Genomic DNA, 18,211 nt, shown 5'->3' with positions numbered 1-18,211 from the left:
AAAGTATTTCCTACAGCTGAAATGAACGGTAGATTTTCTCCCACTTCCAGAAACAGCCCCCCTCCCCTGTCAAGTGATCTTCCGGAGCAATATTGTAGGAATAAAGAAAAGCCCCCACCCCACCTCCATTCAGGTGTCCAGAACTGCTGCCCACTCCTGGGACAGTGCAGCAAAGAGCCCCGGATTAGACCGTGCCAACTGCAAGGCTGGCTCAGGATATAGTGAGTCCTATGCCAGTCCAGTCCTGTCCCAGAAATGCCTTGTTGTGTGGGATACCAAAAGCAGCACATTCTCAGTCCTCTGAATAATAGAGAATAAACTGAAGTTATCAAGTTTTAAGTAATCTTAAAAGCTTAGTCAAATCATTATATAAAGTTCAGGAGTCGCCTTATAAAGGGACAAAACTCTAGTAGAAGGATACATCCAGGTTTTTTTTAGAGAAACCTAAATGATGCCTGCTAATTGCTTCCTTTGCTTTGCACGTCCTCTCCTCCCAGGAGCACGTTTGGCATGTTGTTCATGCAAGAGAAGCAGAATAATCATCAGATAATTTGCCTCTACCACAGTGGAGAGACTAATGGGATAAGCAAGTCACTTTCCATCTTGATATGTGCTTCTAATACAGTGGGAGTTGTGAGGGAGGAATGGTGTATTTGGGTCTGTTAATTTTCGATAAGGGCTGTAACAATGCCACATTCTGTGCCAAGTTGGCAGAGGGAGGAGGAGAACAGGAATGAAAGCAAATAAACCTGTTCAGCCCACGAAAGAGGCTATTGCTTTCTCAGAGATGACAAACATCGTAATCAGGCAGCTTCTTCCCAAAAAAAGGCGGGGTAGGAAAAATATAGACATGTTAAGTTTTTAAAAATCTCCATAATCTTCTCTAAGACAAAATTCTAGACAATGTTAATGGCTATGCACTGGTGACAAGCTGTTATCTGCTTCACACACTCCGTGTCATAAAGAAGTGTTAGCTGAGATAAGAGGACAGAGCAGCTTCCAGAAGACACAAGAATTTTTTTTTGTATATTGCAAGATAAAGGGACATCACCTGCAAGGTAAAAAAATGTAAGGTAAGGACAGCACCTGCAGGAAGCTGCTAGCAGTGTATGTCCTCACCTTTTTCATCTTCTGTGGGCACTTGTTGATAAGGAACTATATGCCACTGGACTTGAATGAATGGAATTTCTCCCATTGTTTTACTTTCCCCTCTTCCCTGCACCTTTTACCTGGGGCCCAGTAACAAACCCTCCCCGAAAACCCAGAAACTAGTTGGTAAAAGAGATGTTTCCAGACCTTAGCCCCTCACGGTTGTAAGACCCCCTTAGCAAGTAACACGTGCAATTCACTTGCCGTGTATAACACATGCTTTGAAGGATTATTCTCTAAAACTGAAAAGCGGTGTCTTCTGAGCCACAACAGTTATCGGGGAGGTGAAAGAAGGTTTCGAAAACAAGGCCACGTCGGGTACAAGTTAATTATTGAAAAGACGTTCAAGGGAGAAGTGAAACGTATGGGAGGAATGGTTCATGCTTTCTCGCCTGCTTAAACATTTAGCAGCCATGTTTACCTCTTTAGTGCAGAGAAGAGGAAAAGCAGCCATTTCCTCCAAGTGCCCTCATTAGGATCTGGCTGTTCTGTTTAGGGTGGAACACTCCAGGGATTCATCAAGGCAATTCCCCCTACCACATTTAGCAGGGATGCCCAACAGGTTGATCGCTATCTACCGGTCGATCCCGGTCGATCATGCCCCCCCCCAACCCACCAACTTCGGCTCATTGCCCCCCACAATAAGCTCAACAATTTTGGCTCATCCTCCCCCCAAAAAAGCTCAACAACTCTGATCAATCCAATGGGTAGATCACTGCCGGGTTTTTTATAGTGGGAATAGATCGCAGCCTCTTGGAAGTTGAGATGGGAAAGCAAATAAAAGGGCATTTTCTTCCCTGGCACCTTGAGCTTATTGCAAAATTGGCTTTGCTGCCCATCAAATTCTATATAAAGTTTGGGGAACAGGGGCCAAGACAACATCAACTCTCCTCTTTTCATAAGTACCATCAGTCTCTCGGGGGCCTACTCCGCAATCGTCTTACATGTAGTATGGCTATTCCCCAGCAATTTTGCCTCCAGATCATGTCCATAGGCTGTTTTGGGCTAGAAACACTGAGCAGGAAAACTATAGACTGGACCCAGGTGCAAATTCCTGCTTAGCCACAAAGTCTTTTCAAAGCTCAGTCTAACCTCTCTCGGGGTTATTGTGGTGATGACTAAAACAGGAGTGAATGATTTGCAGGCCACTGCTACCAAACTGGCCAACCTGTTGACAAAAGATTTGTAGCATAAGACACGATGTACGCAGGAAGGTGCATCGTGCTTATAAATATGCAAAATGCAGTATCTGGTAGAAGCCACAACACCGAAGTCACAGAACCATGAGAACAATTCTCATTCCAGGTGTTCTCAAAAGGGCATCCTAATGTTGCTTTGTTCTTTCTTTCCTTTCTTTTTCTTTAAAAAGGTTGCACATTTGGAACTAACACAGGTCTCTGGATAGTAAGTTTCAATGAGACGGGGCTCCAATTTTCAGAAGCCTAACTACATGTTATGAAAAAGGCAAATAAGTGGCAAAAAAATTTTTTGACTCAAAACTTCCAATTTCTTTTCAAAATTATATGGTTGATTTCTTCATATTCTGTTACTCACAAAGTTTTTTTAAAATTTTAAAGTGCCATAGTGCACTTTCATTCGTTGTCTTACAGGTCACTAAGCAGGAAGCAACAACAGAGGACATGAATATTACAAAAGCCCTGAATTAGAAACTGTGTTCAACTGAAGAGGCAGCTTTTCCCTACAAGGCCAAGATCACAGCAACTTAAAGGCACCTTCAGTAACCTCGGAATAATCTGAGAGGCGAGGGCTTGGCTCGAGTAGCACATTATGCTCCTGCACGTTTTATGAACCTTGGTTTTTATAAATTATATATTGAATAGTTCTTTAGGTGCTTTACAACCTCATCTTATTTCTCTATCCAACTTATACGTTGGATACTGCCTCAAGAGTTGTATATTACCTGTTTTTCTATCTGATGAGATAATTTATAATAATTTTCTTAATACCTGAAATTCTAAAAATAAACTGGTTCGAAATCACCATTCCCTTACTTTCAACATTTATTGCACATTTTCATGTCCTCCCTTTCAGGACACAAATCCTTCTGTGGTAGCTGACAAGCTAGCAACCACTGCGTTGAATGAAACCACAGCAAACAATACTAACACATTAAAACTCAATAGGCCCCTCTCCATTGAGCAGTTGATGGTACCGCACCCTGTTGGGGTGGAGTGGAGAAGGGAATGTCTAGTTGGAAGAGGCCCTGAGGTGGACTTCATTTGCCCTCTACCTCCTATTTTGACTGGTGTCACCCCTAACGGTGGTACTGATGGTACAGCCCCTTCTCCACCCCCCAATGCAGCATAAGAGCACCCCAGTTCACCAGCAAAAATTACTGCTGCTGGCTCAGCCACCTTTCTACTTAGCAGCAGTGTCCCAATCCTATGGTGTCTGGAAGCATGGCAGGTTCACTTAAAACAAAATCTGCTTAAAATATTAGATCTAAGTGTTCATTCTGCCCTGATTAAACCTGCTAGCATAGAAATTTAATTCAAATTTTTGGAAAGCGATAAGAATTCAGCTGACAAATCTGAGCGCAAGGAGATCAGCTCCTGAGATTTTTAGGCAAAATAAAAGACCTTGCTTGAAATAGACTTCAAGAAGAGAGGCACAGGGCAAATCATTTTATATATTTCCATTTTCATTTCCAGAGCTGGATTTGATCCGTTCCCCAACATATTAATAATGGGGCTACTATGGAAACTAAGCACAGGTAACAGTCTACCCAATGGTCAGCAGCCAGGAGACCTGGCAGATCAGTGAAACTAGAACAAAGTAATGATAGTGTAATAATAAAATTTAAGGTCTTATATATATAATAAATGTTCACAAATGTACCAACCAAGCACCTACATAGATCAGCACAGAAAGACCAACCTGAAACCATTTTGACTCCCAAGCTAACCAAATGTTTCTCTGCAAGGAGGAAGGAGGTGAAAAAACCTTCCTTGTTACAGGAATTGGGTAATCACCATTTCAAAGGAATGGGCAGACTACCAAGAAAGGCAATCAGATAAGGCATTATCAGATAACCTGGCAGACAGGAAAAACAACAACATTCAAATTTCTGTTGTAGACCACATTTTCTGTGATATAGGTATGATGTTTGTGGGGGGTGGTCTTGGGTTACACCCCTTCTGCGATGGATGAATGGATGGATGGAGGGGTGGTCTTGAGCTCCAGGGCAGGGAATTTAAAATGTCTATATAAGGGCAGGCACACCTTTGTTCTGGGTCCTCCTCCTTTCCTGAGTGTGAGGGGAGCACCCTGTTGCAACAGATCAATAAAGATCAGGCTTACTAGCTGCTTTGCTTCTCAATATTCTCTGGTTGGCCTCTGTTATTTTCTTCTACCAATAGGGGACCCACGTAAGGACTCTATGCGGGCTCTTGCATACCCCATAAGCGAAAAAGGGCAGATTTTGTTTACAACAATAAGCCATTTTACATCTCTACCCCACAACTGACAACATGCTCTTGGCTGGCAGAGGCTAAAAATCACAAGCCAGGAGAGCATCCTAGGTGGAGGCAGCAGGAAACAAGTTGTTTAGTCTGGCTCCTTATAGCTGCTAAGAAGATACAGCTAAAATACAGATACAGCTAAAGCAGGTAACTGACTGGCAGTCAGGGTTTAACTAAATTCGGCCCATAGGTCTCTAATTTTACCACAATTGGCATAAGGGACACTAATCACCCTATTAAGTAGGTTCTGCTAAGATGAATCCCAGGCCACCTCAATAGCTGCAGAGCCAGCCTTGTACAATAGCTAGCACTGAGTTTGGATGCGGGGAACCAGCTAAATGACAAATCTGTTCTCCTTATATCCTGGTTCCTTTACATAGCTAGAAATTACACCTGATTTTCTCAGCTGTGTTTGAAATGATTTTGCAGTCCACATGCACTGCAGTTATGAAGCGATGCTGTACTGTGAGAAGCAAGTGGAGAGGGAGCCTATCCTTGACTTTGGGACAAAAATAAAAAATAAACAGTGGAGCAAAACAAAGAATCCGGATTGCACAGACCCCAAAAGGGAAAGGAGGGAGGCAGGAACAGTTCCTTACAAGCTTTCGCAGAACCTTCTCAGAGTGCTCGGCTTTTCCTGATTGCGTCTCTGTCGAAACCAGCGCTGAATACTGCGAACGTCCCAATCCAGTTGCTTGGAAAGCCCTTCAAGCCTCTTCTCGTCTGGATGCTACCAAACAAACAGGGAAAGGATCAAGAAGTCATGCCTTTACTGACATTTCACATGACACAGGATAGCATAAGGTCAATTAGTAACTACAAGCTAATGGCTAACATTCCCTCAACCCAGTTGGAGAAGATTGTTTTAGCCCATAACTAAACTTTATTTGCAGACTGTTCTTCATCAGTTAGGTAGTGATCCCAGAATATCGGAAAACAAACAGTTACAAAAGCATAAAGTTAAAAGCATCATTAAAACTAAAACATACTGCAAGCAGGAAGTGGCCACATTGGTTCACCCCACATTTCTGGTATTTAATTTATGTATTAAAGGTGTGTGTGTGTGTGTGTGTGTGTGTGTGTGTGTGTTTTAAAGTTTGCAATAATGCTCCTAATGTAGGCATATTACTTGGGTATAAAGCCTATTAATATTTGTGGTGCGTTACAAACTAAGAGTGCTATTATAAAAGGCAGCTCTGACAAAGAGCTTCCAAGTTTTGTAAGCTCTTCATAAATATTCAACAGCTGCATGTAAAGAATGTTCTTAAAAGCTGAGCCATATGTTCAGCAATATCACATGTTACAGTTGCACTCCTTTAGAATGTGCATGTGTGGGGTGGGGTGGGGTGGGTGGGGTGGAGCAGGTGGAAGACCCACCTGTTTAATGTGACTCTACAAACAGGGAGGAAAAACTCCTTGGCAATGCAGGTTGCGATCTTAAATATGCCAAGGTCTGCAACTGGTGCAATAAATGATAATAAAGAGTGAATGAAGGATTCTAAGTATCCTGTCTGTTTTTCTAAGGCAGTAATTCCTGTTGCACAGCAGAAAGCTTTAACTGAGCTACTGGAGGACCACCATACATGGGCAGTGGGCTGCATTGAAGTTAAGAATTGAATCAGAATGAGATTTGCAGGTGGAATAAAGGTACCCCTGCCCGTATGGGTCAGTCGTGTCCGACTCTAGGGTTGTGCGCCCATTTCACTTAAGAGGCCGGGGGCCAGCGCTGTCCGCAGACACTTCTGGGTCACGTGGCCAGCGTGACAAGCTGCATCTGGCGAGCCAGCGCAGCACACGGAAACGCCGTTTACCTTCCCGCTAGTAAGCGGTCCCTATTTATCTACTTGCACCCGGGGGTGCTTTCGAACTGCTAGGTTGGCAGGTGCTGGGACCGAGTGATGGGAGCGCACCCCGCCGCGGGGATTCGAACCGCCGACCTGACGATCGGCAAGTCCTAGGCACTGGTGTTTAACCCACAGTACCACCCGCGTCCCTGCAGGTCGCTAAATCTGCTAACAGGCATACAAAAGTATGAACGATTTCAGACCTACCTGGAAGCAAAGAATAATGAAGAACAAGAACAAACTGTCCCTTGTGGTTTTGAGATTCTGTTCCACGATAGTGCATGTACCTTTGTGCATGTACCTTGTTAATATATCTAATCAGAAGCTTAACACTGTTGTTCCAATCTTGCAATCTTTCTATCTGATCAGTAGTTTCAGACAAGGACAAAGGTTGCAGAAAGTTCAGCATACACACACACACACACATATACATATACTGTCTGTGTGTGTGTGTGTGTGTGTGTGTGTATAAACATACATATATATCGTGCAACCCACATCCCAATCTTGGATCTTGGAGATGAATTGCACTGGGCCTCTTAAAACATTAATCAGTTCTTTTTTACTGCCACCTTGAGCTCGGTGACTGGGTCTTGAAGCACTTTTCATACAGCACTCACGATGTAGCATCGCTCCAGCGCATTAAATGGTGGCCCCCAGTGCCAGACACTCCCCAGAGCACTGCTACCAAACAGTAAGCCCATCAGGAAGTCCACCAAATGGCATTTTGCCAAGGGGCCCACTCCAACCCAAGTTATTTCATATTTCATGACGAACCTATCCCTTATCCCAAAGTAAACCATTTTTTTAGGTGCATACTGTACCTTTGTAATTGCAGTGAAGACTTTTTCAAGAATAGCATTAGGCTGAGCTTTCCGTGGTCCATTGGCCTGGACTTTTAGGCCTAAGGCACATGGCTTGGCTATAAACCTACAATGTTAAAAAAAAAAAGTAGAGGAAAAATAAGGCATTAGACACAAGTGGTCAGATAATCAAAACAGCTCACTGCAACTCATTCACATAGCAGGAGAATGTGTTTTCCCAGTATGTCTCAACTGGCCCCCTGCCATCAAACTTATTCAGAGAGGATGAAAGCGTGTTGCAGAAGCTAAATTGTAAATAATAATTATAGAGTATTACAGAGGCTGATTGTCCACTTCTGAAGCTTTACTCCACAGATCCTTGTGTTTCTAGCTGAAGATTTAGAGAAGTAAAAAAAACTGCCGGAATATTAACCTCTGCTGCTGTTGCTTGTAACTAAAACAGAAAAGCTCACAATTACAGAGGAATTCCTGGATTACACTAATGAACAGAAGAGAGCAAGTCAAATGCTGGGTTTAAAGACAGAGAAAGCTGAACACCCAATAGGAATTTAAGCTCATTTTACAGAGAGGTGGCCCGAGACAAGAGCAGTTTCTCTCCTTATCAGCTCATCAAATATACAAAAAGTAAAGCATTTCCGCATTAGCAGACAATGGCAATATCCACATACCACATAGTAGCCAAATACACACAGAGACAAAATTGTGCCAGGGCATTCCTGGGCTGCAGCAGAAATTTATCTCCCCTAATCAGGCTTCTCTTGGCTGACTGGGTATTCACTGCATCAGAACACTGCATCAGAACAGAGGGGTGGGGTGAAATAGCTGGCAATCCATCATACAGAAGCAGCTTAGATCCAAGGGTGGGGTGGTCTATCACTTATTAATTAAATAATAAAACATTGCTGAGTCACAGCCAACAAAAATCAAATCAGATATTAGAATGGAGCTGTTGACAACACTTCTGTTTATCAGTGAAGCCTGGAGACCTCCAGTGAATGTAAAGAGACTGCCGACTGGGGAGGAGGAGGCGGTTATAAGCCAGCACTGGTTCCCATGATTACAACACTTTAGTCATGTTTACATCTGAGCCAGAGCTTTCTTGCACCATTGCAACTTTGGCATGCAGTGCAAACTGGCAATTAGCTGTAATTACTTATTTTATTAATTAAGATGAATTAATTAAGATGAATTAATTAAGATGAATGTATTGCCTAGAATGTTATTTTTGTTTCAAACATTGCAAATTGTTGACAAGATGGAGTGTTTCAAGGGATGGCAGCGAGACATTTCTAAATTTATCTGGCAGGGCAAAAAGCCCAGAATAAAATTTAAGATTTTAACTGACGCAAAGGAAAGGGGGGGATTTGCCCTGCCAGATTTGAAACTTTATTATGAATCAGCAGCTTTCTGCTGGTTGAAGGATTGGCTGCTTCTTAAAAACACAGACATTTTAGATTTGGAAGGTTTTAACAACTCTTTTGGGTGGCATGCATATTTGTGGTATGACAAAGTGAAGATTCATAAAGGCTTTAAAAGTCATATTGTCAGGAAAGCATTGCACAATGTGTGGATTAGATATAAAGACCTACTGGAGGACAAAACTCCAAGGTGGCTTTCATCAATGGAGGCAAAAGCTGTGAAAAGACTTAATATGGAGTCCACATGGCCGAAATATTGGGAAATTTTAGAACAGGAGGGTAGTAACTTTAAATTGAAGAGTTTTGAGAAACTAAAGGACAAAGTTAGAGATTGGCTTCACTATTATCAAATAATGGAGGTTTACAAGATGGATAAGAAAATTGGTTTCCAGGTGGAGAAATCTAAATTGGAAACAGAATTGTTAGAATCCAATACTAAGAACTTATCAAAAATGTATAACTTGCTGCTGAAATGGAATACGCAGGATGAAACTGTTAAATCAGCTATGATCAAGTGGGCACAAGATATTGGTCACAATATTATGTTCGCTGACTGGGAAAGGTTGTGGACCACCGGCATGAAATTCACGGCGTGTAATGCCTTGAGAGAAAATATTATGGAAATGATATATAGGTGGTACATGACCCCAGTCAAGCTTGCAAAAATTAACCACTTGTCAGATAACAAATGTTGGAAATGCAAAGAGAATGAAGGTTCATTCTTTCACCTCTGGTGGACATGCCCAAGGATTAAGGCTTTCTGGGAAATGATATATAACGAAATGAAGAAGATGTTTAAATACACTTTCCTGAAGAAACCAGAGGCCTTCCTCCTGGGCATGGTTAGTCATGTGGTGTTAAAGAAGGATAGAACTTTGTTTTTATATGCTACAACAGCAGCAAGGATTCTCATTGCAAAGTATTGGAAGACATCAGACTTACCAACCCTGGAAGAATGGCAGATGAAGATGACAGATTATATGGGACTTGCAGAGATGACGGGCAGAATCTGAGACCAGGAGAAAGAGACAGTGGAAGAAGATTGGAAGAAATTTAAGGACTATCTTAATAAATACTATAAGATTAAGGAATGTTAGATTGACGTGGATTTAAAAATATGGTGGTTTTCAGAGATATTAGAGTATGAAAAGGAATGGAATTTGTTAAAAAAATTTGGGAAATAAGGGAATGGAGTTGCTGACGGGATAATGAAATTAGAATACAAAACAGTGAGGTATGAGGAAGTCGGGGAAATTAGGTTGAGAAAATAATTTTTGGAATTATACTTGTTGTTTTTTGTTTGTGTTTGTCTTTATTGTAATTGTTTTGTATTGGTATGTTTTACTGGAAAATTCAATAAATATTATTCCCAAAAAAATGAAGTTCTCACCCTGGGCCAGCAGGGGGATACTGTAGATAGTTATGCAAATGAAGGATCAAAAAGTGACGTTCAGTGATTGGATAGTTTTAGAAAATGGCAACAGTTACATTGTTCTGGAGCTCTATATAAGCAGGCTGACTGAGCTCCTCAGTTAGTTCTGTTCCAGCTTACAAATAAAGAGCTGCTTGGAAGAATCGCTGTGTCGTCTGATATGTTCGCCCACAACTTAACACTGGTGATCAGGCTAACTGGGATTTTCAGGCATTGTTAGTTTTGCAGGGAGCGTCTCCATCACATCATGTGTTAGGTGTTAGGTAGGAGGGCATGCACTGAGGTAAATGGCCTTGTGGGCCAAATTAAGACCCCTGCTGGACGTAATTAAACACACAGTCCCGAGGTCTCCTCCCCCCCACCCCACTCTTCACTGTCTTTGTTTCCTGTCTATATTTAGCACCAAGCTCACAGGGGCTGTCACCATAGGCTGTACTCCACAGGGGAGGCTTTAATTCAAATAGTGTATCAGTCCCAGAAAATCTCATCTGTAGTCCTAATGCCTAACACAACACATACATAGACTTCTGCACAAACACCTATGGAAATGCAGCTCCTTCTCAAAGATAGACAGATAGATAGACAGATAGATAGATATATAGGGGAATGCAAGTGCATCTTCCCTGCATTAGCAAGCTAAATTTCATGCTGGCCACATCCAAACATCAGCTAGAACCGAATGCCACTTTTTGTCAAATGGCTCTCACGGCTATGTGCAGTGGGTCAGACTCCTCCATTGTAATGAGTGACACAATTCACTCAGGGTGTGTGTGGGTGTGTATGTGTATATATATATTACACATCCACTGTTCCCAAGCATTTTCTCTGCCAAGGCGTAAATCAAGATTTTCTGGATTTAAGCTATAGCAACTCTGTTTAAAAGCACCTGAGAATATCAGATAACTACAGACGCAACTACAATGAGCACCAAATATAGCAGATCCTTTCAATATTTCACCAACTCATTTGTCTTTCAGGTTGTTCCCAGGGAGATAACAAAACCTCAATTCTGCTTGTTAATGTTTTTTTTTTTAACACTAATATGGATGCTATTGAGCAATCTAAAGCCTTCTCAGTTTTTAATTTAAATCCTCCAATTTAAAAGACTTAAGATAAATGACCCCAGTGTACTGCAACCTTCATAAGTCTTCAAGGAACTCAAAAGAAAAAATCCAGTAGCTCTTTTCCATTTGACTCATTGGACACAGAACATAATCTGCTTTAAATTCTGTTTGCAATGCAAAGGGGTGAGGTTCATTCAAAATTACCTGCCAACTAGACAAGGGTTCCACCAAAATGTGGTCCATGGACCACCAGTGCTCCATCAGCTTCATTCAGGTGGTCTGCAGAAGTAATGGGGCAGTAAAGTGGCTTTGCCTTCCTTAGAGTATTGATGTCATGGCTGGCAGAAAGATAGGGAAAGGCACAGAGCAAAGAGGCTAAGAAGGCAATTGAAAGAAATGGAAGGTGGGAATGAAGGATGCAGCCACAAAAAAGGGAAGAAACTAAGAGAGGACAAGTACGGTGCATTACAATTCTGAAACAGGCAAAAAAATCAAATGGTCCACCAAATCCGTCAGCAATTTTCAAGTGGTCCGGGGTGTGTGTGCCTGGGAACCACTGAGCTCCATGTGCAGGAGCCCATCATGTGCAATATAAGCTGTTGAACGTATTATCTCCAAGAAGGGAGATGTGTTTCATATGTGAAGGATAGTCAGGTTTAGTGTAAATACAACTCCGTCACTGGGTGATGGCCATCAGCAGCCTTAAACTAACCCCCATGAAAAGAAACAACTTTGCACTTATTGCAAAGTCTGTCTGGGGTGGTTCAGGTTTGTAGATTTAAGGCATAATGTGATTTCCTAAAGAGCAAAGGGATGGAAAAACAGAGGGCATGATGGGGAGAGAGTCTCTCTCATATGAAGTGGCATTTCCACTGGTATTTTGAAAAAGACATGCTGTTCCTTTTCCAACAGTTTCACAGCAGATTTCCTCACATTGCCTACATTCTGCTCGCTAAAGGGCAGACTTTTGTTTTGGATTTGTAAGTGAACTAATCAGGATTTTAAAATAAAAAATGAGACAGTTACCCAGAAAGAAGAGGTTTTTTTTCTAAATTACTGCAGGTCACCAGATTAAGTCCAGCGTTCAAGGATATTCCCCCACCCCGACTTCTAGATATGGAAAAAAACATTTATTCAAACACACAACAGATATCACTGTGCCCTTAGTCAAGTCCTTCTATAGTACTGCTTATGAAATAACTGGTAAAATATGCCAGATATATCTGAGTAGCTTTTATATTAAATGTAGGGCAAATCACAAATGCTTGCGGATGGGGATGGCGCTTTCAAGAATTACATTTGTGGGTGGGATGAGAGTCTTAAGTGGCTCAAGCTCAGACTTCAATGGAATTGCACCCATTTATGCTAAAACAGATGGTTACAATTGTCCAAAATTACACAGTATTTCGATGTCTTCCAAGGTTTAAGTGATGCAAATGACACGTAACTGCAGACCGTCTAACCCACTAAGCTGTTAGTACTACAGGTGAAACTCAAAAAATTAGAATATTGTGGGAAAGTTCATTTATTTCAGTAATTCAACTTAAAAGGTGAAACTAATATATGAGATAGACTCACGACATGCAAAGCGAGATATGTCAAGCCTTTATTTGTTATAATTGTGATGTTTATGGCGTACAGCTGATGAAAACCCCAAATTAACAATCTCAGAAAATTAGAATATATAATATGACATGGCTCCCCAAATCAACACAGAATGTGGAAACTTCACATTGGACTTCAAGCATCTGGCATTGTGTGCCTCCCCATTCTTCCTCCAGACTCTGGGTCCTTGGTTTCCAAATGAGATGCAAAAGCTGCTCTCATCAAATGTCATCAGCTGGTGTTGGTCTACTGTGCTCCATTAATTCCAGGGTCAATGTAGCTGTCTACCAAGAGATTTTGGAGCACTTCATGCTTCCTTCCACAGATGAGCTTTATGGGGATGCTGATTTCATTTTCCAGCAGGACTTTGGCACCTGCCCACACTGCCCAAAATACCAAAACCTGGTTCAATGCCCATGGGATTACTGTACTTGATTAGCCAGCAAACCTGCCTGACCTGAACCCCATAGAGAATCTATGGGGCATTGTCAAGAGAAAGATGAGAGACATGAGACCAAGCAATGCAGAAGAGCTGAAGGCTGATATTGAAGCTTCCTGGTCTTCCATAACACCTCAGCAGTGCCACAGGCTGATAGCATCCATGCCACGCCGCATTGAGGCAGTAATTGATGCAAAAGGGGCCCAAACCAAGTACTGAGTACATGTGCATGCTTCTACTTCTCAGAGGTCCAATATTGCTCTATTTGCAGTCCTCGGTTTGCTGATTTCATTTAATATTCTAATTTTCTGAGATTGTTAATTTGGGGTTTTCATCAGCTGTACGCCATAAACATCACAATTATAACAAATAAAGGCTTGATATATCTCGCTTTGCATGTCGTGAGTCTATCTCATATATTAGTTTCACCTTTTAAGTTGAATTACTCAAATAAATGAACTTTTCCACAATATTCTAATTTTTTGAGTTTCACCTGTATGTACTTAATAGATACAATACACACTTTAAAAGTCCCAGCCTCCTGCTCCTTAGCCTATTTTCCCCAAATGTCCATTCAATTGCTATCCCAGGCACTCATGTTCTCACCTTCCAAAGCACTACCTCTCTTATTCTGTCTCTTCTATATCTTTACTACCCACAGCCACCCATTCAGACACTAAAGTTTCATATTTTAGCTGCCACACTCTGAAAGTAGCCTGCCTACACCCCTTTCCTTTTCATACTTGATATCCAAAAGTCACTTCCAAAAACCCCCACCTCTCAGACACACACATGCACGCATCACCCATGGTACTGTAAATAGAAAGGAGAAGGCAATCACCTATGGTTCAGCTCCCAAGCTATTATTTATGGCATTACAGGCAGACTGGATAGCAGCTTAGGGTGGCATTCAACCAACTTTTACTCGGGGATAGATCCACTGAAATTAAATGGGCCATGACTAACTGGGTTGATTAACTGCAATAGGTCTACCCTTTGCCAATATTTGTTAAATACCACCCTCAATCTGCTTCAGAGGATTGCTTAAGAATAAGAGAGGAAGAGGGAGCATGTGTGAAAATCCTGAGGTTTTTTGGAGAGCAAGGTCAAGATAACAATTCAGCAAGCAACTTGAACATCAGTTGCGAGCAGAAAGCTAAAGATGGCCACAGCCATACCAGTGTAGTTGCACTTCAGGGAACTACGTAATCTCTGTGAAAGAACAGGCTATTCATTCCATACTTGCTAGCGTTTCCAGGCTGTAAGCCACAGGAACAGTTTGCTGACTGCAGCAATGCAAGAGGCATGAATCGGAATCACCAAATCTGAAGGGGAAATTGTAGTCCTCGTCAGATGCAGAAAACAAATCATTAGCCTTCCATCCAATCTTGCCTTTCACTTCCAAGCCTACTTCCCTCTTGCATAGGGAAGCCATTTCACCTACACCGTTTACTACAACTTGTAGTATCTTGCCCCAACGAGCACAGCTGGCAGAGGCCAAAAGATGCTGAATCGTAAAACCCCTCCCAAAAGATGCTAAATCCTAAAACCCCTCCAGCAGCATGGCTAGAGGATTAGGATTGCAGCTTTGATGATGGAATTGTTTTTATCTTTGGAGTTGCTTCTACTGTATACCTTGTCAGACGCGTTGAGTGTCTCTTTCGGAATAGAAAGGTGGGGCAGAAATTATTCAAGAGATACAAATGTTGTAAGCTACATTCATAATTGTTAGAACACAATTTTAGAAAAGCACATACAGATGTATTGCAAAGTCAAAAATTAATACTTCACAGCCAGCTGGTGAACATCTGATGCAATATCTAAAAATAAATCGCTCTTTAGGCGTAAGTTTTCCAAAACAATTGGGGTGGAGAAGAAACATTTGCTCATTTGTGCTGGTCTGGATGTTAATACTTCTAATGCATTTAACTCAGCATATCAGTGCTTTATAGGAGGAATCTCGAGTATTTATTCCTTCTTTTCTTCAGTGAACATACCACTGTGCTTGTCACATAAGTGATCTGAAACTAAAGGCTAGGAGACTCATTATTTTTGCTATAGGAATGCCACCAAAGATTATTATTAATCATAATAATAATAATAATAATAATAATAAATTTTATTTATACCCCGCCCTTCCTGCTTCAGAAAACCAGACTCAGGGCAGCTAACAACAAATTTAAAATACTTAATTGATGCAACAAAAAACAGCATAAAATACAGTATAAAACGTGAGTAACAATAAATTTAGAATTCAAAAATCAATTTAGGGGGGAAATCCATCCAATAGACATTAGATGATCACCAGGGCTAGTTGGCCAAGTTAGTCCTATTTGGGCCAGTGAGGAGACCAGGGAAGAATTGGCTGCGGGATCCCAGAGTAGGTAATCTTCATAAAAAGGGGAGAGCGAGGGGAGGCCCTGCGGAAGGAAGTTAAATCCTGCAGGGCCCTGCTCATGGGACAGAGCTTTCCACCAGGTTGGAGCCATCACTGAGAAGGCCCTGGCCCTGGTGGAGGATAATCTGACTTCCTGACCCTCTCTGGCATCTTATTCCCCTTCCCCAGCTGCCTGGCATATCTGAATGGAGACAATGTCCATACTCCTAATGCTACATCCCCCACAGTCACAGGTAACGGGGGTAGAGTACGGGTGGGGGTCCCATTGCCCTTCAGATGTTACTGAACTACAACTCCCATTATCCCTATCCACTTGTCATTCCGACTGCTGCTGGAGGGAGTTGTGTCCAACATCCGGAGGCCCACAAGTGCCTCACCTCTGACTTACGAGTTTCAGGACCCCAAAGGATGGTGCAAAAGCTTGCAACAGTTACTCTGTGTCTGGATTCTCTTGTAAAGCAGCTTGGGGGCAACATTCACGCTATCACACACTCCATCTCTTAAGAGTCAGTTCAGGTGTGCAACGAGCCACATGGTACCTGCCTGAAGCACAACCACACAAGATTCCCCCAAGATTCAAGCTGTTTGCATGAAGCTGCTCACTGTGCGTGCAGTTCCATCAACTTTAATCACACAACAGCAAATGCACAGTGGTGGGTGGGAAGACTGGGTTTCAGGGACAACCCATATAAAACTTTATGCATCGAAAGGGAGGGAGGGTGTAGCGAAGGTCTGGCTAAAGATAAATAAAGCAATCTGTTTTTAAAAAGATGGAACAAAAGATGCCTTTTTAAAAGTGATGTGATGAATATGGATGCACTTGGAGCAACATAGTGGAAAGACACAACACTGAAGGGCACAGAGAACTACTTGCCCTGTGGAACTGTCTCCGTACACCTGGATTCTAAGCTACCTGCATCCATGAATCAGGTCCAACATGGATGGGTGAATCCTCAGAACATTCACCGTGTGCCCACTGTGACAACTATTACCTTAAACACTTGCTTAGAAGGGTAGGAAGAGAAAAACAGCATTTCACTATTCTTCCACCAAACAGAGGAACGGATTCCTTCTTTGGAATTCTTCTACCTGAAGGAAAAGTGCTGGGAAAGCTATTCATGATTTTTACAATTATGACAAGACAACAGTGTGCCATACTCCCTAAATGCATATGTAATCCTTTAAGACGAATAAGAGTTAGCTTCATAATTGATACAGTAGGAAGAAGGCATATAGATTTAAGATAAATGCTCTTCCTTATACAATGGAAGTATATATATATATAGAGAGAGAGAATATTATATTTGACATTACAAGTACCTTAAAAATATGAGTCATTTTCTTGACATCTGCTATTTTGTGCCACTATCACTCCCTCTAATAGGGAACTCAAATGATGAGTGCCAATTAGAGCCAAAACGGGACTACAGAAAAAGGAACATTTTGTGTTAGTTTGAAAAGAAAAATGAAGGAAACTGGAAAGAGGAGTGGAATGTTATTACATCTTGTAACTGAGGTAGCCAATGTGGTGCCCTCTATATGTTGGACTACAACTCCCATCTGCCCCGGCCAGCAGGAACAATGGGAGTTGATGTTCCACATCTGGAGGGTGCCATGTCTTATGGTATCCTGGAGAATGGATTTAGAGACTGCAACGCTGGGCAGGAGATAGGATAATTATGTGTTGCAACATTCTGTTGCTGGTTTCACTTGAATTCTAAAGAATCCAGGTTCAGACCTCTTGTTTGTGGCTTTTTGCGAGAAGAGGGGTAATCCACACTTTGGTAATGTGTTTTAATAAATGAATATTATGGAAGACAGAATTATTTCATGTATGGCAATGAACACAGCTGCATGAGATCTCGTTTATGAGATCCCATTGGCAATATGCTTCTTTTTTATTGATTTTTATTAATTTTTATTGATTTTTATTTTTTATTGGTTTTTATTGAAAGCCATAAGTTTTCAGTATTTTTTTTTTAAATATACAGTATGGCAATTTAAAACCAACCAACATTGTGTACAGGCTAACCTATAAAACTTGTAAAGTCAGATAGGTATTGTTAATAACCACATTTTGTCAAGAAAACTTTTTTTTTTTTCATGGTAGCTTCTGGCAGTGTCAGAAACAGCCTTTGGAGATTTTTAGGTAATTGCTTCTGAAGTGCCTGCCTACTCAGGAAACATTCCAAATGTATCATTTCAGTGATTTCAGCATGAAGAAAGTCTAACTTGTCTTGTGTACTTTTGTGACATCATCCCGTTTGCTACATCACCCTCAATTACTAAGTAGCACTTTTCTATGTTCAAAAGTACTCACCTCCAAATAGGTATGCATGGGATTGCAGCAAAACTCATCTGCACTTTCAAGCGTTATTGTTTAGTATCTTTGCATGTGTACAAAGAGCCAAGCAAAATTCTGTCTGCTGCGAGCCAGATAATTGTGTCAGGCAAAAACGCTATATAAGCTATGACACAAAGCTGTGAATTATACACCTGGACTGAATAAATAACCCCACAGAAGTTATTAGCCTCCTTGGATTCTATGCTGGTATG

The 18,211-nt window shown here is 41.5% G+C and overlaps 1 protein-coding gene and 1 long non-coding RNA gene across 3 annotated transcripts in view; one reads left to right on the top strand and one right to left on the bottom strand.

Moving 5' to 3' along the window:
- CERS6 (ceramide synthase 6) overlaps nt 1–18,211 on the bottom strand; it is a 77,763-nt gene that overhangs the window by 45,066 nt on the left and 14,486 nt on the right. For both annotated transcript variants that reach the window (XM_081873198.1, XM_081873199.1), the window contains exons 2-3: nt 7,300–7,405; nt 5,231–5,361 (exon numbers count right to left, since the gene is read on the bottom strand). In XM_081873198.1, coding sequence (XP_081729324.1) covers nt 5,231–5,361; nt 7,300–7,405 — 237 coding nt within the window. The remainder of the gene's footprint in view (nt 1–5,230; nt 5,362–7,299; nt 7,406–18,211) is intronic.
- LOC309337749 lies at nt 982–2,992 on the top strand. The gene is made up of 2 exons (XR_014154532.1): nt 982–1,058; nt 2,760–2,992. It is a non-coding gene; the product is annotated as an uncharacterized lncRNA (long non-coding RNA).

This window comes from Podarcis erhardii (assembly GCF_964252035.2).
Source record: "Podarcis erhardii genome assembly, chromosome: 1".
NCBI classification, from domain to species: domain Eukaryota; kingdom Metazoa; phylum Chordata; class Lepidosauria; order Squamata; family Lacertidae; genus Podarcis; species Podarcis erhardii.
Note: the sequence above shows the minus strand (reverse complement) of the source record. Positions and strands in the feature narration are given on the sequence as shown.